General features: G+C 47.2%; 1 protein-coding gene across 1 annotated transcript in view; it reads right to left on the reverse strand.

The window, feature by feature from the left end:
* Window positions 1–276: 276 nt before the first annotated feature.
* UFC1 (ubiquitin-fold modifier conjugating enzyme 1) overlaps window positions 277–26,037 on the reverse strand; it is a 69,792-nt gene continuing 44,031 nt past the window's right edge. The window contains exons 3-6 of the mRNA XM_086945033.1: window positions 14,019–14,082; window positions 12,268–12,344; window positions 2,672–2,762; window positions 277–1,990 (exon numbers count right to left, since the gene is read on the reverse strand). Coding sequence (XP_086801159.1) covers window positions 1,919–1,990; window positions 2,672–2,762; window positions 12,268–12,344; window positions 14,019–14,082 — 304 coding nt within the window. The 3' untranslated portion in view covers window positions 277–1,918. The remainder of the gene's footprint in view (window positions 1,991–2,671; window positions 2,763–12,267; window positions 12,345–14,018; window positions 14,083–26,037) is intronic.

Consider the following 26,037-nt stretch of genomic DNA (forward strand, 5'->3'; position numbering starts at 1 on the left):
AGCGCTCTGATATCTGCAAAGATCTTGTTCGCGCTATATAAAACTTTGAATGAATGAATGAATGAATCCGTGAAAACTGTCCTATGGCTTTGATTTACTGCAAGAAGACAAAGAGCCTCAGTCTCAACTGATGCATGTGGGATAAAGTAAAACCCTCCCAGAAGACACAGCATTACAACCGTGGTTCCATGGGACAGTTTTCTAATGGAGACATTTTACAATTTTACAGCCATGTCATGATTTAAGTCAAACCAAGAAATGAACAAAAACATCTACTTTGAAAAGTTGTAACCAGGGACGTTGATTTATTAAATTTACAGACACCTGGAGAAGAAGCAGTCCAATAATCCCAGAGTAAAACACAATACACTAGTTCTGTAAACGTTGCGTACTCAATGAAGTTTGAGAGTGATTTATTTGCCCAAGTGTGTCGGAAGTTCTGTGATGAACAGTATAAGTTAACTCACACAATCATCAGGCCAGCCCTAGGAGGAAGGGGTGGTGTCAGAGGATGAGCACTGGAGGTGGACCTTTCTGACAGCCACAGCCGCAGAGAGGCACAATACGAGTTCTGTAGTAAACCACTATAGCTGCTACATCCAACCATTGGGCGTGTATGGGGGAGGGGCTGCGGTGCACGGTCAATGCATAGGACACTCACTGCAGAGAAAGTTGAACTTGGGCAGAACAAGTCACTCAGTGGCCCCTGCAGAAGAATTTAGAATTGCCTAAATGAGCAGTGGCTGGACTCGCCTTCTAGATGGCTGGATGGCAGTCTTTCACTTGGATACCATCTTTTAAAACAAATGATAATAAATATGATTAATTAAATCCTTATGCAGTCCAGTTTTAAACCCTGGAGCAAGATAATAAATAGATTTAAAAAACAGTGATTACGCTAGTCTCCACATACAAGGACAGGTTTCCTGCCATCCACTAGAGTAGAGTAGAGAGTGGGGCTGGATTCTTAACAATAGATAACAAGGGAGAGGTACCTGGATAGCCTCCAGGGTAATCATTTCCAGACAGTGACTGCCATCCTCCCACTCCTTGCATCTAGGGTACATATGTGAGTTTCAAAGCAAAGGCTTCAGTTGGAACTCAGTCCTGGACAAAGCCGAAAGGGCCATGTGCAGCGCCTGGTCGTAGTAGGCTTGGGAAACCAACTAGGAAAGGGAACTTGTGAAGAACCAGAGTATCTAATTAGTCTGAGAGCGGTCTCAGTCTTCGTGATAGCAGACGCGGCAAGATGGACTGATCAGAACAGTGAAACCCACATCAAGACACACATCTGGCCAAACAGAAGATATGCAGAGTAATTTTGACAAAATTATGTTCTTCTCTGTATGACAGCCAAAATCTCAGAATAAATCAAATTCTTCTTACAACACAGCTGCTTTACATTATTATCTGGTGTATTAAACTACTATGTGTCTGATTGACAATTCTCGGCTATATGACCATTCGGGTCTAAATTTGTCCATGTTGTAACGGCCATAGGTAACCTGATGCTACAAACGAGAGCATAGAATAAACTGCACAAGTCTTATTACACACAGGCTAATACTATGGATCGCTTTGATGAAAGGACAACCACAGTTTTCTAATGTTTATAAGAATCATTATTAGGAAGGAACTGTGAACCTAGCAAGGTGTGTATATGCACCATGATCTATTGGCAAGCAAAGATATGCGTCCCAGTTTCAGCAGCACCACGGGAAATCAGAGAAATCAGATGGCCCATCCCATCTTCTGCAGGGCGTATGACTTTTGCATCGATGATGAACTTATTGGTTATTCATTTGGGGAATGATACCTCATAAGGTAACTGAACCCTATGCAGTTGTAAGCAGCTACATAGATGGTTATCAATCTCCTCACTCTCCAACTGGTCTCTCTTCTCCACGCTAGCCAATCTTCATTTTTCCTTGTGTTCGATAAGTCCCTTGGCGATCAGGTCTGGAATTTCGACTGCTAACCAGGGGCCCAACTAGAAAACAGCAGTAACAGTTGACAAGTTGATTCATTTATGTAACATGTTAACTTACTTTAATTTCCAAAAGGTCACCCAAGTGTCTTGACATTGCCAGCAACCAAGGGTACTAGGAGCCATGGTACAACAAACAGGCCATTTCATACTTTTGGAACGTGGGCAAGCGGGCACAACTAATATTCAACCTACTTCAGGGCACCACTAAAATGCCACAGCCCATGCCTTCTAAATGTTGCGGTCATACTTCCACCTATGCAAATAGTTGCAGAATGCAACATTAGTAACTGAAGTATAGGTTGAAGCATTGAGGATCACCTACGCTACTTCGTAAAGGTCTGACTTAAATACATTTAAGCCTTGAAGGCATAGGATATCTTAAGAGAATAGATAGGAAGGCGATTCTTGGTTAACCTCAAAGAAAACAATGGAAACCAGAAAGATGCTCCTAAACAGTGCAAAAGGTATCTAGAAAAGAAATCCCAGTACCGAGAAACAAATTCCTTTAGCCCATAGGATTTTTTAATATGGGTCCTGGTAAGCAACAGCTAAACCCACTCACGAGGATAACTACATAACGTTGAAGCCCAGGAATCAAACATCTTCTGGAATCTGGAACCCATCACTGCATTGGTTCAAACTCTTCAACTCTCAGACATCACAACAAAAAAAAGGTCTTACCCCTAAAGCCATGAGGTGTGCCAGGCCAAATTTTGGAACATTCCTCGCCCACAAGGGTTTGAAGTGATCAGTCAGACAGATCTTTCCACCTCTGTGAACAATAAAACCAGGAACAACAGTAATAGAAATTAGCTTTTCATGCAAGGCAGAGAAGGAAGAATACAGATAGCGTGAAATGAATCAGCCAATAGTCTGAAGGATGGTGAAGTGATGAAAGTTCATGGCCTGGAACCACAGGTCAAAATCACAGTAAAAGTTGCCTGACCTACTGGTCTCGTATTAAATTCTCTGTTCCTTAAAGATTAAATACTAATACAGAACATGTATGATCATCATCGAAAAGGCAGCAAGGACAGGTCTCGCCATAGCTGGATGGCAGCACTAGCAGCAAGGGGACTTGACTATCAGTTTATACAGTACACTGGACTATTAAAATAACTTTCCCTATATTGTCTTTTTTTTTTTTTGGTGTAAAACTTTTATTGATACTCATCATCCACATTACAACAGTACAATTACGCAGTAATCATGACATGAGATAAGAACAGAATATCACGTACTTCTACACAGCTATTCAGCCGACAACCCTCCGGTCCGGCAGCACTGGATGAGGATGATATGGCAGACCATCATGATGTAAATATCGGAGTTATGAAGTTTTACTTTTAAGGTTCATTTTTGTTTTGTTCCATTTATGAAAAATCAAAACCAAACCAAACATAATGGCTCAATAGTAGTGTATAGACATGAAGCAATATAGAACATAAGATACTAGTAGAACACGCCGACCCCCAACCCCAGGCCTACCCCCTTCACCCCCCCGCGTAGCGTGAGCTGAATTTCCAACTATAAGAGTACATTTCTAGTCCTACCCCGCAGTGACCCATAGGTTAATCAATCATTCCCTCCTCATCCTCTGAATCCTCGTCTTCATTCTCCTGCAACGGGTCACACAGGTCCCCTCTGTACCTATTCCAAGCCTCCCACACCTTGTTCCACTTCTTTGGGTTTGCTCTGAGTTTGTAGACAGTTCTTTCAGTTATCATTAATTTGTCCATGTGTTTACACCATAGCGCCAAAGTAGGTAGCTCCGCTATCCCCCATCTCTGCGCCACATCACGCTTCGCCACCATTGTTCCAATTGTAACCCATTGCTGTTGTCTGAGGTTAAGATCAGTGCCCTCCCATATATTCAGGAGACAAAGGCGCGGTTCGGGTGTGAGGGAGGTATCAAGGGCCTGTGAGATCGTGCGCATGACCTGCTGCCAGTATCTGGCAATGAGAGGGCAGCCCCATAGTGTGTGCAATAATGTGCCATCCTCCCCACAATCCCTAAGACAACGAGGGGAGTCAGCCCTGTGCATTTTGTGTAGGGTGGTCCTCGTATAGTACGTTCTGTGTAGTATTTTTAACTGTATGAGCCTGAACCTGGCCGAAACCCCAGCCTCTCTCGGGGACGCCATTGCAGCATTCCAATCCGTCTCATCCATAGCACCCAACTCATCCTCCCATTTTTCTCGCAGTTTCTGTAGGGGGTCTGGGAGATTATTTAGCAATTTACGATATGTGAGTGAGGTGGCCCTCGTTTGCATGAAGTCCGTGAGGAGCCGGTCTTCCAGGGGGGAGGATTCTGGGACAATGGTTCCCGGTTCCAACACCGACAGGAGAGCGTGTCTGATTTGGATGTACCTGTATGTTTCTGTGGGGCCCAAGGCATATTGTTGTTGAAGTTGCTCGAATGGAATCACCCCTGTGGACGTCCAGAGATCTCCCACCGTAGAGATGCCTATATTGTCCCACTGGGTGAACCCTTTACTGGTCCTTAGGCAGCCCAGTTTTTTGGTATCCCAAAGCGGGGTGAGCTTCGTGATGATTCCCTTCCACTGTAGCTTGGTGAGTGCCCTGTACCATAAGGTAACTGTGTGTTTAGTGGGGCCAATCAGGTCCTTAAGGAGACTTGGGTTATAGAGGGGGGCCAGGAGAGTTTGTGTTCCCAGTTGGGCCCTGTCCGCCATGTATGCCGGGTCGGTGTGTGATGCATGGATCCACTGGTTGAGTACCTTGAGTTGGGATGCCCAATAATAAAGCTGCACATTCGGTAGCGCAATTCCACCATCGTACCAGCCGCGGTTGAGCTTGAGGTGAGCTATCCTCGGGGGACGCCCACCCCAAAGCAGAGTGGTGACAACTGCGGTGACTTTCTGCAAGTAGGAGGGCGGGATCACGGCTGGCGTATTTTCAAAGATGTATAAGAGGCGCGGGAGCGCCATCATTTTAAACAGTGCAGCGCGGCCTAAGAGTGTGAGTGGCAGGGACGACCAGTGTCTCACGTCTGCCTTCAGACGGAGGAGGGGGGGCGCCAGGTTCCGGTCGGTAAAGACGGCCGTATCGCTAGTGACATGGATGCCCAAATATTTGAAGGAGACATCGGTCACCACCAACGGACAGTGTTCAGGGAGGACTGGTCGAGGGCCCTTCAAAACATAAAGGACCGATTTCGTCCAGTTGATTGTGTAGCCAGAGGCCGCACCGTGTTTGTCGCAGAGTGCCAATAAAATCGGAACACTCTGTTCGGGGGCTGACACGTACACCAACATATCATCCGCATACAATGATATTCTATCTTCCCAGGTCTCCGTCCATCTGATGCCCTTCAACAGTGGTGTCGTTCTGAGAACGATCGCAAGGGGTTCAAGGACCAATGCGAACAGCAATGGGGATAGGGGGCAGCCCTGGCGAGTCCCACGCGCTAAAGAGATCGCTCGGGAGATATGGCCATTGGCCGCCACATGGGCTATTGGGCCTGTGTAGAGTAGTCGGATCCACGATAGAAACTTCGGTCCGAAGCCCATCCGATGCAGAACTGCGAACAGGTACTGCCACTCTACCATATCGAAGGCCATCCTGGCGTCCAGTGACAAGATGGCCGCCGGTTCTGTCAGGGAGTGTGCTCGTGCCAACGCGCCGTGCACTCTACGGAGATTTAATGCCGTACTCCTGTGCGGCATAAAGCCGGACTGGTCTGGGTGGATCAGCTGGGACAGGTGTGGGGTCAATCTGTTAGCAATGACCTTCGCCAGGATCTTCGCCTCTGCATTGATGAGTGAGATCGGGCGATAGGATGTACAACACTCTGGAGGTTTATCAGGTTTTGGGATAGCTACTATCGTTGCCAAGCGCTGGTCCAAGGGTAGCGTTCCGGTCTCACGGCAGTTCTCGAACATGGCCAACAATGGTGGGCCTAGTGTGTCTGACATCGTTTGGAACCATTCGATTGGTATCCCATTGGGGCCCAGCGCTCTGCCCGTGTGCAGTGCGCCTATCGCCATACGGAGTTCCTCTACCGTGAGATCCGCTTCTAACTCAGTTTGCGCCTCCGGCGTTAACACCTCCACCTCTACATCTTGAAGTGCCAGTTCCGCCTTTTCAGCCGTGACCACCACCTCTGGGGTGTACACCCCTTGGAAGTGGTCTGCCAGGAGGTCTACGATCTTGGGAGGGTACGTGTGATACGTCCCCAGTTGGTCCCGCAACTGCAGAATGTGCCTGCCTCCGTCCCGCTTTTTGTCCAACCAAGCCAGCAATTTGTTGCCCACATCATATACTCTGCATGCTGTCGATTCTATACGTTCTAACACCCTTCGGCGGAGAAGATCGTCATGTTTTTGCTGGCAGAGAGTCAGCGCGTGTCGAGTGGTCTCTGACGGTGTGGTCATATGAGTCACATTAGCCTGTTCCAACTGCAGTTCCAGTTCTACCAGTTCTAGTTTTTGTTTGCGTTTATGATCGGTTATGGTCGCAATGGCCTGGCCCCTTAGTACCGTTTTGTATGCTTCCCAGAGAATCGCCGGTGAGGACACCGACCCGGAGTTCTCCTGGAAAATAATGTTTAGTGGCAGTTGAGGGATTTTCGGATCGGGGGAATTTTGAGATAACCAGGGTAAATGGGATAGAGACGTGTGCGAGCCGTGGCCGAACTGGACAGTGTAGCAATCAAGGGAGAATGGTCTGAAATACCCCGTGGCGCAATCTGTACTTTGTCAAAAGTGAGTTTGCCACCCCCCAATGTGAGAAAGTAGTCTATGCGTGACAGGCAAGCATGGGTGGAGGAATAGTACGAATAATGGCGATCAGTAGGGTGAAGTTGTCTCCAAATGTCTACCAGACCCTGTGCCTCCAAGAAGTCCCTGAATTTCGTTGGGCCAGTAGGGAGGGAGCGAGCCGGGAACCTGTCCATATCAGTATCAGCCAATGCATTGAAGTCGCCGCCCACTAACAGATCCCCTTCCGGGAGTTCCAAGAGAAATTTGCCCAAGTCCGGAAGTGCCGATGAATGTAGCGCTGGTGGGATGTACACAGACACCACGTTAATGGGCACGCCCTCCCATTGCCCACACACCGCCGCGAAGCGGCCATGTTCGTCCGCTTTCGTGGAGTGATGTATGAATCGTGACGCCCTCTTCACCCAGACACCCGTCCCCCGGGACCCCGAAGTAAAGTCCGAGTGTATTAACATGCGGTATCCTCTCCTATCCAGGGCTTTGGTGGCCACCCCCACTAAGTGCGTCTCTTGGAGGAGGGCGATATCACAGTTCAGTCTTTTAATACATTGCAAGACCAGCCCTCTCTTCACTTTATCTCCTAACCCCCGAACATTCCAGGACACTACCCGCAGCGGTGGTACCGCCCCCACCCCAGTGTCATGCGTTACTACAGCAGGTTGTGGGGGATCCGCCATAATGTGATCAAGCGTGCAATTGGGTGTCCTAGAGGGTGGGACGGAGCCATATCAAGGTGGGAATTCCCCAACCCCGTGCAACGAAGCGTGTGTTTGCGCCGATTCAGTGTTCGAGGATCAGAGGCAGTATACCCGGTGTCAGGAATACGGTCATATGTGACTACTAGCATGTTCAAAATGAGAAGTAGAGCCAAACAGTTCAAACCAATCATCCAACATAACCCCCCCACACCCAACATCCCCACCCTCCCTGCTTCCCTGCTACACGGACTCCAAACTGCCCGCCACCCCAATTTAGCAGAGTGCTTAAACCCACCCCAAAGAAAACACACAGTTACTTGCTCGTTGGGGGTGAGGAGCACTCCGGAATTAGCGACCCCTCATACCCTCCACGGAGGCCCTCGGCCCAGTGTCCTTGGCGGTTCCAGCCACAGTCCCAAACTTCAATAGCACGTACATATGTTCAAGGGTCCACCTCCAGACTTAGAGTAGCCTCATCTCGTACCGGAGAGCTTCTGCCACTGTTCGTACCCTCGGCTCCTGCAGCGTTGTGATCAGAGTGAGGCGAGCTGTTCTTAGTCCGTCCAGGGCGGCGAGAGTGAGAAGCAGGACGCCAGCCGTCCAGCCAGTCTCGCGCAGTGCTTGGGTCGTCAAAAAACCATGTCCTGTTCTCCGCCACCACCCGAAGCCTGGCTGGGAAGATCATAGAGTAAGGGAGTTCACGTTTCCTAAGTTCCTTTTTAATATCCAAGAATGTTTTTCGCCGCCTGGCCACCTCCGCCGTGTAGTCCGGGAAAAATGCCACCGTTGAGTTGAGGATTTTCACCGGTGGCGAGACACGCGCCGCCTGTAGGATGATGTCCCGTCGCGGTAGTTAAACAGTCTCGCTAGGATTGGCCGCGGCGCGGCCCCTGGTTTTGGTTGACCTCCCGGGACCCTGTGGGCTCGTTCCACAGAAAAGAAGGCCGACAGGCCTTTGGGTTGAAGATGAGTCTTGATGAGTTCCTCCACGTATAGATCCGTAGCCCTCACACCTTCAGACTCCGGAACGCCAAGAATGCGTACATTGTTCCGCCTGGAGCGGCCCTCCTGGTCGTCGAGCTTGTCCTTAAGGAGCTTGTTTTCCGCCATGACCGCTTCCATGGCCGTCTGCAGTTCCGAAACATCCTCCACCAGCGATTTCGTGACAAGCTCTAGAGAGCCTACCTTTTCGGCCATCTTGTGAAAGTCAGCGCGGATAAGTGTGATTTCGGTCGAGATAGAGCCCACCGTTGTTTGGACCTGTGTAAGAGCCTTCATAACATCATCCAGCGTCGCCTTCTTCGTTCCCCCAGACTCGCCTGGTTTTACGGGGGGAGTTCTTCCCTCCGCCGGTGGGGAAGCGGTCCTATCGTTTGTGAAGCGGTCGATACGAGTCTGGGTTGTGCCGCCTTTCACACCTTTCCCTGCCATCGTTCGATCGCGGAGGGAATACAGTTCGCCGGTCCGGTGGGGTATCGAGTGAATGCGCAATCACTACGCTGATCTCAGTTCAAGATGGAGGAGGCTTCCGTTGCTGAAAAGTGAGACGCCGTGATGGTCCCCGCAGGGCAGACTGTCGGGCAAAGTTCGGATGACAGTCTTAAGAAAGTGCGGCCACCCTGCCAATGAGTCTTCGCTGGATAGAGCGAGCCGAGTGACGCGGAGCAGGACCGTCACTGGGTGTTGCACCGACCACTTCCTGTCTGTAGCAACTGAGCAGGCTGCACTTCCGGTTGGTCTCAGCGATCACTCGAGGGCCCGGAGGTGGGCCTGTGCTCCGGCCGATTCAACAGTCGACGATAACTCCGCCATCCAATGCGCGATTTTCGTCTGGGAACCTGCCGCCAGTCCCGCCCGGTCCCGTGCGTTCGGTGCTGCCGTTGGAGGTAACAAATAGTCACGGATTATCGTGCGGATAGATGGAGAGGTCGCTTCCTCGCCGGAGCTAGTCCTCTATGCTGCCGCCATGTTCGGCCGCCAGCCACGCCCCCCCCCTATATTGTCTTTTGCCCTAAATAAACTGAACTGTGACAGTTAATGATGAAAATGATGGGGGCGAGAAAAATTGTACCGAACAAAAAAAAAACAAGATATTAGGGATAACATGCTGTAGCATTTTTATAGCCATGCTAGACAATGTAAATCAACCAAACTAGGAGTGTGCTTACAATCTTCTGATTTTAGCTTTGCAATCATTAAATAACAGAATGGACCCTTAGTTAAATCCTAACGACTGTACACAAGTGATACCTTCTTTAGTTCTTAGAATTGTGCATGCATTAGGGAATGGCTAGTAAATTGCTGTTATGCACCAGTTCTGGTTATCGATCGAGAACATGCAAATAAACCGTCCTATTACACAAGAGCAGATGGTAACTAATAAAGAGCTTCACTAGCACGAGAGCACCCCTGCAGGCTAGCGTACGATGGGCAGAAGTCATTTGCATGGTGACAAACCCCATGAACCCGACCTCCACTCCACTCTCAATAGTGCAATATGTTTTCGAATGAGACTACTGGCTTTGGGAAGCAAGACATCAACTAGTAAATCATTGGTCTGATGTACATCTTATTCTGGCCGGTGCTGTGGAAGTTCTGTGAGGGCCAAAGGTGAGGGGTTGTTGGTGGTGGTGGGAACTAAAAGAAGTTGGCGAGTAATTGAAGCAGCAGTCTGTACAGTGGATATGCATTGGTGGAATGCTCTTATGCACCGAGCACAATCCATTTATTCAGAGGAGCAAAGCTTCAACGCCTGTCTGAACTGCATCTTCATCGAAACAATGCCAACAAGATACATGCTTACATTTATTTGAAGACAATAGGTCCCACACAACAAACCCTTGTAATGGCATGGGGGAATACAAGACCAGAGTCTCTCATTTGATGACATATAAGAGACAAGCAGCGTGCAGTGTGATTGGCTATAATACCAATGTCTCTCTTTGGGATGGCTGCTGTAAAGACATAACATCATGTCTACCAGCACCACCAATGAAAATGGCAGATGCCTTATTAGCATGACGAAAAGAGCTGAAGTCCATTCCTTAAGTGACTCTGGGAGATCCAGTAGGAGGGATGTCAAGCTAGGGAGTGAACTAGTTAAATGGAGGGCCTTAGGAGAAAGATTTGTAGCCCTCGAGGACCGGTACCTATTAGGTTTGAGAAGCGGGGCGAGACACTGAGCCTCCCCAAGAAGGATGGAGTATCACACACAACTGATCAATTATCTGTTACACACGCACGAGGAGTAGCTACTCCACACTCGCTACATTGATAGGATAGGGACTTCCCCATCTTAAAATTCCCAGAGGGGGTATCCTTTGCCCTGAATAAAGTCCAGGACCTACACGGCCACCCAGGACTGAAACATGTTGGCCCTAGTGTCTTAGGACCATAACACTCCTACGGACCCGTTTTTAAGATTTTTTAATAACCCAGACAGACCCAGGAATAAAGGGAAACCAGGGGTCTGCCTGAGGTCTTTTAATCTTTAGTCCCCCTGGTCTTCATCTATCCAAAGAGCTCCCAACACTGTGGTCGAGCCCACCACGACTTTTAGGAATTGGGGTGACCCGATGATGAAGCATGACACCACTAGGGTGTGTGAGCGTAATTAAACAAAGAGTGTTTTCCTTCCCCACACTCATGGTTGAGTTAGGTGCAACCTTTCACTAGAGAGACCCACCTTCCTCTTCCTGCTCCCCCCCCTTTGTTCTTTTGTATAGTTTGAGTACCAGCACCATTGACCACGAGTTGGTCCATTGGGGTATTTTTTGTGATTTATATTCTGCCCAGAGAGGACATACTCGATTGAGAAACCTCTCAACCCTTCAGGTACGGGGATATTCCCCAACTCCTTTTTGTGTACAGATTACAATAACTGCACACTGAATATTAGGACTATTGTTTTGAGAGCTGCACTATTGATTAAAGTGATACTGATAAAGGTTTAATAACAGGAAACGTGGAATCTTAACTGGTGCCCAGACTACGAAAGCCTTGTGGGAGCACACACATGGTAGAATAACCTATAGACATGTTTATAACACACAACTGACTTGTAACAACTCAAAGGTGTGGTTTTGGTTGCCAAAGGCTGCACAGGGTTGAGGTCCACCAGCAGGATCATTCAGTCCACCAATAAGTCCTTGGTGAGGATGCACAAAGGTAAAACAATCAAGGGAAGGGGGGGGGGGGGGGGGGGGATCAGATTCACTGTGGACTCAGCATCCTGTATTACGTAGATAACCAAAAGAAGTCCACTAGCTATTAGACTAACTGTCCTATCGAGGTATAGATAAAGATTTAATGATGACAGTGAGTTTTCTTAAAATAACCCTCACCCACCACAGTGACCCAAGGTATGCTTTATCATTGTGTTCTTCCCGCCCGCTGCAGGACGGGGTGTCGATCAATTTGGTGGGGGAGGGTTATCTTTTTAGAAAACTCACTGTTTTCCCTAAATCTTTATCTATACACCGAAAGGACAGTTAGTCTAATAGCTAGTGGACTTCTGGTTATATACGATGCACAAAAGGTATTCAGTGAACCGAACTCTCCAATGAAAGAGGGTTGGATGAGCTCTGATATACCTGCAAATGTGTTCTCTTGAACCCAAATGAACATACAGTGTTCACCAATCACAATAGTCTGTTTTTCCCAATGAATACCTATCCATTGCAAAGTACTGTGATACCGACTCATCACACAGGAGCAACCAAAATACCCAATGGTAACAACCCTGCTACTAGCCTGGGCCAAATTTGAATTGGCCCAGTGTAAGACCAAAACCAACGCAGTTCTTCAAATGTGACCGTAATTTATTTAGAGGCTATACCTGTACATTTTTGCCGTTTTCCCATCCAGTTCCGGCACTGCAATTTCTGGAGCCGTGGAAGGATATGTAACAGGAATCTGGTCATAAAATGTCAAAAAGAAACAATTTACAATCGAGGCCTCCGAGCGGTTCCTAATATCAATAAATTGACTGACTCGGCATTCTAAACAAATCACAAAGACAATATTCCAAACTCAAACCACGTGTGATAAATTCGAAATGGGTACTAGGGAAAGCCCGTTTGAAAGGATTTCGTCACTCTATCCACACCATCAGTGAATTTATTTCACAATTCTCAGCAAGTCTGGGATAGAAATTGTGATTTTTTAGAGAGCCAGCACTCGTTACAAGCAGTTCAGACATACCAAGACTGGTAGCAGGCCAGCCCCCACCTGTTCTACAGAACGATAAATACAGAACGCACAAGCATACACATATGTCAGGCATATCTGAACACATATTTTCAACTTAAGTAATATCTCTTTACTCAGACTGTCTGAGAAAACGTTATGCAGATTTCTGTGAGGGCGTGCATTTTCAGCACATCAAACTCTTGCCCATCCCACACACTATACCCTCAGCAAGACGTTTTGCAATACTACACAAAGGCACAAAGCGATGAAATTACAACATAGGCATTTGGAGAGGATTCACAGAATTGACATTGAAATCTTCAACATCAGCAGTTTGAGAGGAAAACTGCAAATAGCACATTACATGATAAGAAATACTTAAACTGGGAGAGATTAAGGTGACAAGGTGGTGTCAAATGGCCAAAGGGTACACAATAGAGACAGAATAAGTAGAAAAAGGTAGGTTACGTCAACACCTTTCTGAAGTTCAAAGAAAGTTCCACCATGAAAGGAATGTTTTCCATCAAAGGCCCCAAGAACTCCCTCCCTACTACTATACAAATAGCCTTTCCTTTACACTGCTCAAACTAAACGGAAGGACCACCATCAAGGCACACTATGACCAAACATGTGCTTGTTTCTCGATGTGCTCATGTATGGTCCTTCAGCAGATTTATGCTCCACTAATGATCTGTTACGTTTGTTTCCCCCCCGTTAAATGCTCAAATATGTACCATTATGGATTCTGTTCCAACCCCAAATGTGACGTGCTCTACAACCATCGCTTGGGTGTCAAGAACCATATACATAAGATAAATATTGTATTCCACATTGCAGAGGCCCTGTCTTGAGTATGGTGTCCAGGTCTGGAGACTACATCGCTGGAAAGTTAAAGGCAAGTTTGAGAGAATAGATGTTCAATCGAAATTAAGCACAGTTTACAACAGACAGAGGAGGGGACATTCAAAATAATGAAACTGCCTAAAATTCGGAGCCCAGAGGAAATAAATGTCAGATCATTCAAAACCCTAAATGTATAAGAGGTAACCCTCTTTAGCAGTGACAAAGAGAAGGTGCGGACAGGATGGAGAAACAAGGAGAGAAGGGGTGAATAAAAGACTGCCAGATATCTCTCAGAAAAGGCATTAACATTTTCATCACAGAATGGTCAGTAAATTTGTGACATAACCTCCAGGATAACCAGAAACACGTCAAGGAAGAGGATTCAAAGAGGCATCTAACAGAAAAGGCCAAACAGTTAATAAAAGGGTAAAGGTGAACAACATGTTGAGTCTATAAGACATGCTCTCACACTCATGCACCAAACAGGATACAGGGTGTCAAGAATCCTAAAGAATATCAAGAAGGGTATGTCAAACGAACACAAAAAAAACTTACATCAAACTCCACTTCAAATTCATACTTTAGAAGTTCATGAATGTACCAGCACTTCCCGAACCACCTATAACAGAACAGAAAGGCAGTACAGTTAGTAAGGAGAGACGCCAAAGTAAAGCAACATAAGTAAGCCCCCACAGCTATTAGTTATGAATAAAACCCACCATAACTGAGCAACAGAGTGCAGAATTTTGGGCTAAATTCTTGGAAACACTGAGACATTTGAAGTGAATCTATTGCACATCAAAAAAGTTCGGGCATTTATTTCAAGAAGGTCCAACAATCTGTGGATCCACCCTCATAAGCACAGGGCATAAAGAAATCTATTTTTAAAGGTAAAATGCCTTTTTGCTACTTTGTGTACTGTGAAAAAGCCAAGTAAGTACCTAATATCAGTCAAATTACTATTTAACTAATGAGGTAGTTTAATAGGGCGAGTACTGGCTAAAGAGAGGCACATGTATACTGGTTTCCAATGTAGCTGTTCATTCTTAATAGGCCAATAAAAAGCGTAAAATGAATTGGGTTGCTTACTTTAGTGCCAAAAAGCTATTTAGTTTGAGGTACACATTTGCAGAAAAAAACATTCATGGCAAGATACACATTTGCAAGAATTTGGTAACTTGTTTTGTCAAGTAAAAGACCCCGCAGATCAAAGAAAATATTTTTTTTCTTCTTTTTTTTTTAAGTAAACAGTATTCCCCAGTTATACTTTAATGAAGAACATAGGGGGCTGAAATGTGGGCTGCGGGGTCTGAATTACTGAAGCTGATGGTCTGAGTGAGTGTTGATGAACACGGTTGTATTTCAACTGTTGAGTCTGTCTGCTCAATTAATCCACCATTGCTTTCAGAGTGGCCACGGTAGCAGTTCAAGGTTCGGATCTACAAGAAAAAGTTACTAAATGGCCCAATCTCCATATATTGGTTTAAGTTGAAAACTTAAAGGATCTGGAAGAATCCGAACCCTCACAGCGCATAGCCTTGCAACAGAAGTACCCACGAGGGACCATTGTATGCATGTTAAAGTTGTGACTTAGTCACTAGTGTCAGATGAGGTTATTCTCAATCTACCCACTCCCTCAGTTAGGACCGATATTCTTCATCCTAGTTCAGTCCTGGGTTTAAAAGAGAACAAAATCTAATCAATAAAACAGATGTAGCTTCACAAACACCAGGTCAGACAGCAAGCCATGCGACCCTCACCACCTAACACGGAACAGAGTCAAAGATCAATGTAGTGAACCAACCCTTTGGTAATGGCTACGAAGGCCACAGGCAGCCTAGTTTCACACGGACAGCAGAGTGTAAAAAAAACTCTTCCGAATATGGTCAGAAAAGGAGGGCGAGTTCAATAACCCAGCAGTTAAATTTCCGGCACCTGGGATATCCACCCCCAATGAATGCCTAGAAACGCCTTGTTCCTCATTTTTCCAGCTTCGTGTTGTGGTGGTATTGCGGTGTTGCTTCGGGACCCAATGGAAGGGAGGAGATGCCCTTGGGGACCAAAAATTGCAGTAAAAAAGACACACATTTTTACTGGGGCACACTTTCTAGAGGCCTCTAAAGTAACCCACGGTCAGGCATCCCTTAGAGTAATTAAGTATAGATGTATATGTGGAAATCTGAATGGGAGCCAAAGTCCACACTGACTCGGATTGGATTAAATGGTCTTGGACAGCGGATAGGTGCATGAGGTAAGGAAAGACCCTAAACTGAACAATCTTTAGCTGCAACAAGTACCAGCTTGAAAAGGAGCCAATCATAATGAAGACCCTGAAGAAAGAGGCTGCAGTTTACCTTTTTGAATGCCCCTAGATGCTTTCTGTTGTCTTGCTTCTCCTTTAAAGACAACCCTTTACAACACTCTGCACAAGGTCACCCCCTGCTTCAATATCAGCAGGCAAGCTACACAAGACTACCTGCAGGAATGGCTCGTCGAATACTCAGGGTTCCGGCTCCTCACCCTCCATTGTTTGTGTATTTATACCGTTACCAATTATTATGTCTTATATGACCCCGAAGAGAACGAAGGCTCCAGACACCCACCACCGTATCTCTCGTTACATGTACCAAGGAACATCCAGCACTAACGCTCAATCATCGCTCAGGAGCACGGACAGAAACCTATGCAGTTTATTTTTTGGTGGGGCATATAAGAGGGCAATGTTCATGAGACACCCCCCCACACACACACACTGATTTTCATAGTCCCTCTGATGGGACAGAGAAGGAGTCTCATCCAGGGCAAGCCAGAGGGGGTTCCAACTTTGTGTTGTTTCTACTTAAGTTATACCAGGCAATCATAAATCAATGATATACTTTGTAGGTGAAATGAAATGTATAGTCACACCGTTCTTTACACGGCGTTGGGATAGAGAAGCAGAAAAGGAGAAACTTCAGATCACAAAAGAACTGTGACACTTCTGGGAGGCTATTAGTCATTCTTGTATTATAGAACCAGTCTTGCTGGCAAGTCCTTGCAGCAGTAGGCTAAGAAGAAAGTTAGAATATTCTTTCAAGGGTTAGAATATTGCCTCTCGCTACAAGTACACCGAATTGCCCACCATTCCCTGTAACAAAAGAAGCATGCACATCAAAATAGGATCGTGTAAAAGGAGCTTGTGACTGGCACCAACGAGTTCCAATATGATCCAACCTGAAGTCCATGTTCCTCTGGGGTCCCACCATTACAGCTTACTACAGGATAAGAGTGCGTCATAGGACTGTGCAAAAGACGCGTGTTGCCTTTTTTGACAAAGAAGAAAACATCAGCTCAAGTTCAACTTTATTTCGATCTTTTAGATCATAAAAGTACATAATAAAAACAAATATCAGCTCAAGTTTTCTAGGGCAAACCTCCGTGGTCCTATATCAAATATCAGAAACATGACCTTCGCAGGGCGGGATTTCTCTTAATGCCCCTCAGTGGGGTCCAATAACCAGACACACGTCAGAAAATGTATGCCAACAGCTCATAACTCCAGCACCCATGTGGGTGTCGCTAAAGCATCTTGTAAAAATATATAGGCTACTTCACCTCAGAGAAATGAAATAGTGGGAGGGTGTAGGCGGATCGTCCAAGTCTTCATTTCAACATGTGTTTGCTCCTCCAGAAGTTCAAGATATCCACCTTGACTCAAATCCTGGTTGTAATTCAGCAAAAGTATTGCCTTACTCCACTGATCTTTGGGAAGCAACTTTTCACAGACAACAGCACCTTGTGTTTGTAGTGGGAATTTCATCTACAGACCACCCTATCGTTTAGCCTCAACATTTTTGATCAAGGTTCTGATAGAGTGGTAACCTTCCTGCATTCATCACAAAAAACTGGGGGCTTAGAGCACATAAAGGTCCAGCATACATGTTCCAGTGTTCATTCTCAAAAGAAAAATGTTAGAAATGGGATCTCTGGTTGGTTAAGGCTTGCGCCAAAGCGAGGCAGAGACCACCACTCTAGTCCTCTAGTCAGGGCAAGAGAGTTACACGCCAAGATAACCCCTGCTCACCCCCTTGGTAGCTTGGCACGAGCAGTCAGGCTTATCCCGAAGGCAATGTGTAACGCGTTTGCGCAACACACACACACCAGCAACACACTAGGCACACCACAAAAAGGAACTTCACACAAGGTTATATATAAAAATAGCCTTTGTATTACCATAAACACATTAGAGCAAGGGTCTCCAAACCGGTCCTGGAGGGCCGGAGCCATGCCAGATTTTTTGGATATCCCCATTGAGATACATATAGTAATTTAAAAAATCTGGCATGGATCCGGCCCTCCAGGACCGGTTTGGAGACCCCTGCATTAGATCATAATCACACATATACATTGTGCCAACTGGCACTGGGCAGTATTTAAAGGGGATAATTTACACATGACAGGGCCACGTGGGCCACTGTCAGAATCAACACTTAGTAGAAATAGTAGATGTAGAACATAGAATAACTGTAGCACCAAATAACAATTGTACAACACAACCAGTAACCACTGGTAAAAGGTAGGAACACACTACGCAATACTAATCACCCTAGGCATAGATCACGCAGGGAAACATGAACTCACTAGCATAAACCATACTAGGTAAAACAACCTCCTAATCATAGAATACTGGTAGAGGTACCAGGCAGGATGCATAAATACATTACGCATAGGCATAAAACATATTAGACCTGAAACACAGGATGCAATCACTTAGCGACAGAATCACTTTAGATAATGACCCCAGGCCAACTGGCCTTCCATGGGGCTCAAACGCCCCTTTGTCCAACAGTGTCAGGGCAGGCTGCGCATGCAGCAAAACAAGAGTGCGCAAGAGTGGTAGGCCTTAACGTGGCAGCTGCCCACTAATTGCTGGGCAGTTGTGAAATCACCCAAAGGGCACGGGCATTCACTGTGCCACCTGTAGAAGAATTGCGCAACGTTGCAGCTGCCCTCTGTCACACGGGACAGCTGGGGAATTTGGCCAACAAACAAGCACTGGCATTACAGTGCCTATGGGCCCCGTTCTGGGGCTCTTTGAACAATATTGCCTCTGTTGGAGCCACTTGGGCTCTAAAGTAATTGTGCCCCAGCGTTGGAGCCACCTAGGCTCTCAGCACAATCATGTCCTATCGTTGCAGCTGCCCACTGTCTGGCGGGGCAGCTGTGCATACGAGAAGAGTCCTGGGCACCCCGGTATTTCGTGAGCCCCCCTTGGAAGTGGCACTGCACCCTCGGTGCCGAGGGAGTTCTAAAGAAAAATAGCTTTGCGGGCAATGTCAAGACGTTGCAGCGGCCTGCAACTGCGGTGCCACTGTGGCGATTTAGCAAAGCAACGACGCCTCTGCAGGGCCCCTACGCACCGGGCTCTTCCTCGTTGCTCCGCTCGGCGGAGTCTTCTCTCGGGATGCGACCTCTCGCCGGAAGTTCTTCTCTTCCAACCCGGCAGCTGCGGGGGCGTGACTTCCTGCTTCCGCTTCACTCTAAGGGGAATCGCCGCGAGAGTCCCGGTTGCTAGGCAACCCTACGGCAGGTCGGCCACGCGGATCCCCTTAGCTCCCGGACCCAGCCTCGGGCAGGCGGCTCAAGGAGTGATAGGCATTACCAACTCCGAGCCTGCATTCCTGGCAATCGGGGGCCGGTGGGGAAGAAATACCGGCCCTCAAGGCACTAGTTTGATCTCGGGCCGGCGGCAGTGATTTCTTTCCGTCACCAGTGAGGCGTGGGCACCCGTCTCTAAACATGCAGTCCCTGCCGGTGTGGGCACCCGCTAGGGGTATTTGCAAAGCACACGGTCCTCGGAGGGGTAGGTGCCTGCTATGGATATTAAAAAAAAAACAGCAATTATGCGGCGTGGCCACCCGCCCCGAAATCGGGTTTATTGCGGGGTAGGCACCCGCTCGATCAGGGCCCTAAAGCAGGGGGATCCCCACGCCGGGGGCTCCCTCGGTAAAATGATCGCAGCTCCAGACTGCAGCTCGCAAACAGGAGCGCTGCTCCTCTCAAGAAAAGGGCACCACAATCAGGCGCTTCCCAGGATGAAAAATAAAGCACTCCCAGGAGCTACAGCCCAAAGTCTCCAGGGAAGTCTTGGAAGGAAGGGGGGGCAAAGTCTGGGCCCAGGGGCCAGCTCACAGGGCCCTCCAGCAGGGAGGCAGACCCCAGTGGCAATTCCTCCTGACGCCCAGAAGCAGCAGGCCCCCCTCAAGTCAGGAACAAGAGAACATTATCATGGGGTCACAGCCCCTTCTTATACACAGATTTCCTTTGTCTCAAACTGTAGGGCAAGGGGAGAACCAGTTACAACTGGTTCCGGAGCACTTTGTTTTGCTCAGCCCCTCTCCCTATTCACAGGACAGGCTAGGGACATCAGACGCACCACAGGAGGTGGAGCCAGCATTGTGTAGGGAAGGCACAGCCCTATTCAGGTCTCAGGTGCAACTCCTCCCTCCCATCTACATGCAGATCTCCCTATTCACCACCGGGCAGACCCATCCTGGCTCCTGGAGCCAGGCATACCAGCCAGCCCCTGTCAATCACAAGGCAGGCAGGCAATTCACATTCACTGCACACAGAATTACCAACTTCTAAAAGTGGCACTTCTCCACTAGTCACATTAAATCTGTGCACACCATTGTGCAGCATTTATTCTCATGAGTTCGCACATACCAAACTCGCACCTGCACTCCTCTCACACCAGGAATTACCATGGACACACTATTCCCCATGCATTCCTATGGGAGGGCAGGCCAAGCTCACCACACGCACTCAGATTTGCGCACGCACTTTACACTGGGACACAGTGTTGAAGTGCGCAGAAGCCAAAAACAACTAACATTAGGTCACATTTAAAAGCAAAAAGTTTAGGGGTGAACCTGCCAAAAGGGCCAAGTCCAACAAAAAAGGTATGCTGTTCCTACAGGAGACAAGGGAAAACTCCGCCAAGGAACTTTTCGGCATCTACAAATCCTTGACTTCGGTAAATGCACCTACAGAGCCGGAGAGCTGCTCAACGGAGTCATGTGACCGGATTGCCGAATATTTCTCCGCTAAAGTAGAGAAGATCTACTCGACTTTCCCTAATCCGCCGACAGGGTCTGACCTGGAGGTAGCAATGGGGGACACACAGACGGCAGGGCATATTACATACTTCCGCACCCCTCCTCTTGAGGAATTAGTAGTGGTGTGCCGCTCTGTTAAATCAGGGTCCCCGTGGGATCCGGTGTCGCCAAAACGCTTGGCAGATAGCCTGGAAGTCCTGGAGCCTTATATAAGGCACATCCTCGACGTCTCTTTCGGATCAGGAAAGCTGCCAGAGGGGTGGAAACAGGCGGTGGTGCTCCCGCTCCGGAAGAAACCCCACTTAGGCTTCGAGGTACTAGAAAATCTGAGGCCCATCTCCCTCCTGCCTTTTCTGTCAAAAGTGGCGGAAAAGGTGGTCAATACCCAAATTATGAAGCACGTGGAAGAGAGGGGACTGCTCCATGCGACGCAGTTTGGCTTTAGGCCACGACATTCAACCGAGTCCGCCCTTCTCATGGCTACGGAACATCTGAGAGAGGGTGTGGATGCAGGCCAAACTATGGCCTTGATCCTGTTGGACCTCAGCGCGGCGTTCGACACTGTAGCGCATAACATCCTGCTACAGTGTCTGAACAGAGGTGGCATCTCTGGCACCGCGCTGAGATGGATCCAAGACTTTCTCAATGGGAGAAGTTTCCGAGTCAGGCAGGGAGACTGCTATTCAAAGGGGGTGCCTCTGGGCCAAGGCGTGCCGCAGGGCTCGTCATTGAGCCCAACCCTCTTTAATATGTATGTCGCGCCTGTTGCCTCGATTGTGGAGAGCCATGGCCTCCAACTGGTCTCTTACGCCGACGACACGCAGCTGGTGATCTCCCTATCGCATGCGCCCTGTCTTGCTGCCGATGGCTTCCGTTCGTGCATGAAAGATCTAGCCGAATGGATGGCCATCAATTGTTTGAAGCTGAACGGCAACAAGACAGAGGTGCTGGTGGTGGGGAGAGCCCAGTCTGCCTGGTCGTCGGCATGGTGGCCTTCTTGCCTTGGACCTACCCCAACCCCCTGCCAAGAGGCACGCAATCTGGGGGTGTGGTTTTACGCTGGTCTTACTTTTGGCCCCCAGATTAATCGGGTGGTGGGAGTCTGTTTCGGGATTCTGAAGAAGATGAGAAAAGTCCTGGACTTACTCCCGATTGAAGCCCGCCAAACCCTGGTCCATGCCCTGGTGACAGCTAGGTCGGACTATGGGAACCTGCTGTACCTGGGGGCTCCAGAAAAAAGCATGGCTCGCCTGCAAGTGCTGCAGAATGCGGCAGCGCGTCTGATTCTTAGACTGCCTAAAAGGGCGCCTTCTAAGGCGGCCCTCCAGCAGCTACACTGGCTCCCTGTGAGGAGAAGAGTGGAATATAAAGCCCTCTGCACCTGTCATCGCATCTTGAATGGCAGGGCACCCGACCCTCTGACTAAATTGATCGAAGTGTACAAACCAACACGTGCGCTTAGATCCACAGGGTGCGGCCTACTGAGGATTCCGAGAATTAAGAAGGCCCGCATGGGAGGCAGGTCCTTCAGATGCCTAGCGGCAACTAACTGGAATAAACTGCCAGCGGACTTGCGCCTGGAACCAGAGGAGGCTAGGTTCCGAGCGAAACTCAAAACATTTCTCTATACTAAATAACGGTCCGCTCAGTTTTTGTGTCCCCTGCTATCTGCCTCTCCCACTTTCAGCGCGTGGACACGCCGGTGTGCGTAATCGCAGCGCTCTACAAATGTCCCAATAATAATAATAATAATAGGTCAGAGAAAAGGAGCCACTACAAGGGGAGTAGTTCCATTTTGGAAATGGGACCTTCACACACCCTTGCAGGTGTCATGCTTCATTTTAACTTCTTACTATTTTACATTCTGCAGGTACACCTATAGGGCACTTAGTGTTTGGACACTACTTGTTACATCCTTGGTCCCAGACACTGTGTAGATTAGTTATAAATGTTACTGCCCTGAAGAATTGCCCTAGATCACAGCTTGACTAAGTGACGGCATGAAACATGTTGACCTTATAAGTCGCCAGGGATCACTGCCCCACTAGTGACATCACGTTTTTAATAAATCAGGCATACTCATGGATTTCAATTTGATTTTAGACTTGCCTAGCCTTTGTAAGTCACTAATTACTACACCAACACCTACATTTTCATCAGTCTACACAAAAGGCTCTTTAACTTGCACTTCACATCAAGCTTTGGAAGAAGACCTCTGATAAAGATCCCCCTTGAGAGTGCCCATCAGGCATTGCAGCACCCGCCCTATGAGAAGCAAGCCTGATGATGAAGCATGACAACTGCAAGGTGTTTGAGGGCCCCATTTCCAAAAAGGAACTCCTTCCCTTGTAGTGGCTCCTTTTCTCTGAGCTACTCCCCTTTGTCCTCTATAGAACATTCCTGCATTGTGAGAAATGATCATCCATCCCTTCAAGGTAACAAGGTTACAATTAGAATAACGTATATCACACTTCTGCAATTTCTAAGCACCTTAAATAGCAGTTGTGACAATTCCATAATGTAACAGCACTCTCTTAACTAACGCCAGAAGCAAGAAAGACTCATTGGCCTTGACAGGGATTCACACTTGTGACCTGAAGATGAACATTTACCTGTGCTTCAATATTACCTCACTGCCTTAAGCCATTTTAAGATTATCAGAACATCTTAGTAGGTTACACTGACCCTTTATGTGGCAAGCTTATATATCACCGCTTGAGATTTGTAACTCCATTATAAATGTTTGTCTACAGCAGGAGCGCAATGTTCCACTTTCATTATCATCTTCAGGCAACAGTGGATTAGCTCTAGAAGGTCCTGTGACAGAATGATATTCAGTAGAAATGTTCTGTCTTGCAGAAGGCTTTCATTGCATCCTTTCACCGCTTCCATCTGGCCAATCACTGAGTTCCAAGCAAGAAACAGAGACTAAATCACTCATGCTCCTCCCGGTCATTGTGCCCCTCCTTATCCCACTTTCCTTTTGGTGCCTCTGCTCATACTGAGACCTTACTCATCGCCGGCCTTTCGTAATTTGGGAGAGGGTTTAAAGTGTGACAGAGGAATTGCAATCTAGGGTCTGGTGGTGAATACGGATGTCAAAAGGAATGCATACCTTAGTTAGAATATGCAGCTCTTGAGTCGGAAGGCATCATTTTCCAAAAGTGTTTTATTCATGTGCAAGAAAAAGATGCTCTATTTGACAATGTGACCGATAAGAGAAATTACTGGAAATTTCTGCCCGGGTCAGAGTTGCATAATCCCATTCAGATTGTCAAGAATAGCCATCTGAAACACTTCAAAGGAGTTTTCATAAAACGCAGAGGGCGAGAGGAGACATTCCTCGACTTTTCTGGAAAACAGAAACAAGTGTGATGTTCCAAATATCCCTTACTGAAGAGACCTGAAGAGTGTGTCCTGAATTTCGGTCCACAGCCAACAGAGTGCGCATGTTCCTTCAGATTCTTTTTGGAAAGGGAAGAATCTCAGCCTTACTGATGAACACCACTGAATTGTCATGCAGATATAAACCAAGAGACTGTCTTAATCTGACGTTTTAATCCTCCAGATAATCAACATGGCAAAAAGGGCCCAAAACCCTGATATAGTAGCTTACTAGCCAGTGGCCTGGCTGGAAGGATCACAGTTGATAAGCAGATACTGAAATTATTTTTGGACCTATGGATTGGTTTGTGGGTTCTCAGTTTGGTCTCTTTGCAAGCAAGTCAAAAAAGACTGGTGTCACAGGAACCAGTCCTGTAAATCAAAGTAAGGACTGCAAGTTAATACTGGTGTAGAGACCTTTTGTTAACATTTTGGACTGTAAAACACCTCCATCGGAAGACTGAGTGCGCGGACTGTAAATGCAAAAAAAAAAAAAGAAGGAAATATGCCTTTGGTGTGCTAAACTTTGAACTTTTTCCAATTTAAGGTTTGCGGCACCAACAAGGCTTCAGAGGCGCCTACATCTGACACAGTGGAGCTCTACACAGGTACAATTGCATGGCTGACTAGAACAACCTCCAATATGTTTAATCTTTAATAAAGTGAAAGTGACAGGCATCCAAAGTATGCGATGACCTTGAACATAGACCTGACCACCAGTAATCGCCATCAGAACTCCACGCTATATGGTGCCAGGTTTGGGCTCCCATGCGACTGCCTGAGCAGTGTATTTGACCTTCTAAAGCTCTTAGACATACACTGCAAGTGTGCTAGGATGGTAATTTGTTTTTCAAAAAACGTTAAAAGTCCGAACACAAATACATGCTAAAAGGCGAAGTTCAGCCTAACCACATGAAGTCATAGTTCAATATATAGCTGCACATAGGGCCAAGTCTATCACATCTTACAAACTTTCTGGCTTTCACAGTAAACAGTTTGTCTTTTCCCCCACTTTTGAACCGCATATCTTGCTTTTTTCTTTTCATTTTCCAATGTGCCGTTCTTTGTTCATGGTACATTTGCTTGTTACACGCAACACCTCACACATTTTATCTGGGGATCGACTTCTGTGCAAGCCGTTGCTACTGATTGCAGCATAGATTATCCTCTATGCGGACTGGTTTCCCATTGTGGATCTTGCAGTTTATTCATTTAGTGGTTTATTTATAGAACTCCCTTACATACAGGCAAAGACCCTCTGCATAGAACGCTAAGAAAAAATACATCAATACAAGGAAACAATAGATCGGCATAAAGGAACGGAGGAGTGGAAATATTATGAAACATATTTAAAGATTGGAAATAATCCGACATAGCTGGGAGTAGGATAATTTTACTTTTCAATTTGGACTTCTTCTATAGCACTCCTTCACTGAGTTTGGGCACAGTGTAACCTAAGTCACAGCTCACGTGCAGAAAAAAACTGCTCTCCCACACCCTCAGCTCCACTGCTCCATTTACCCGTTCACCCTCCCCCTAAACTGATCAATGTGCAACCTCCCAAAGCACCAAATCCTTTTGGACAGATCCTAGGATCATAAAGAATGCCAATGTGGTCACGGATTGAAGTTTCTTTAGGCATTACCTCCTCGTCCTGTCTTCCTCGCCACAGTAATTACCCATGAGCCTCCGGCTCCACACAGAACTCCAAGTACAAAAACAGCGCTCTAGTCTCCCTCTCCCTCCTCCAAGATGGCCCCCAGTGGCTCCAGCCAATCCCATAAAGGGACACAGAAGCACCAACACGACCTGTTCTTTTTTTCTGCACTTCTCCGAGTGCTGTGTTCCCTGCTGGTCGGGTGAGTGTTTGTTGTTGTTTCTTGAAGGCTGGGGTCTTGCTTGAGCAGCCCCTTTTTGGCCTTGGGTATTTCGGTGGGGGATGTGATATCGTTTTTATTGTTTCTGAATCGCTATGTTTCATTTTGTGAATTTTACATGCTTTTATTCCCCATTCGTTTGCCTCCGCGCTCCGTGTCCTGCTGTAGCGGACCTTGGGGGCGTTTGTTTGTTTGTGCTCGGTCGCTTTGGACCTC

This window comes from Lissotriton vulgaris, chromosome 12 (assembly GCF_964263255.1).
Source record: "Lissotriton vulgaris chromosome 12, aLisVul1.2, whole genome shotgun sequence".
NCBI lineage: Eukaryota > Metazoa > Chordata > Amphibia > Caudata > Salamandridae > Lissotriton > Lissotriton vulgaris.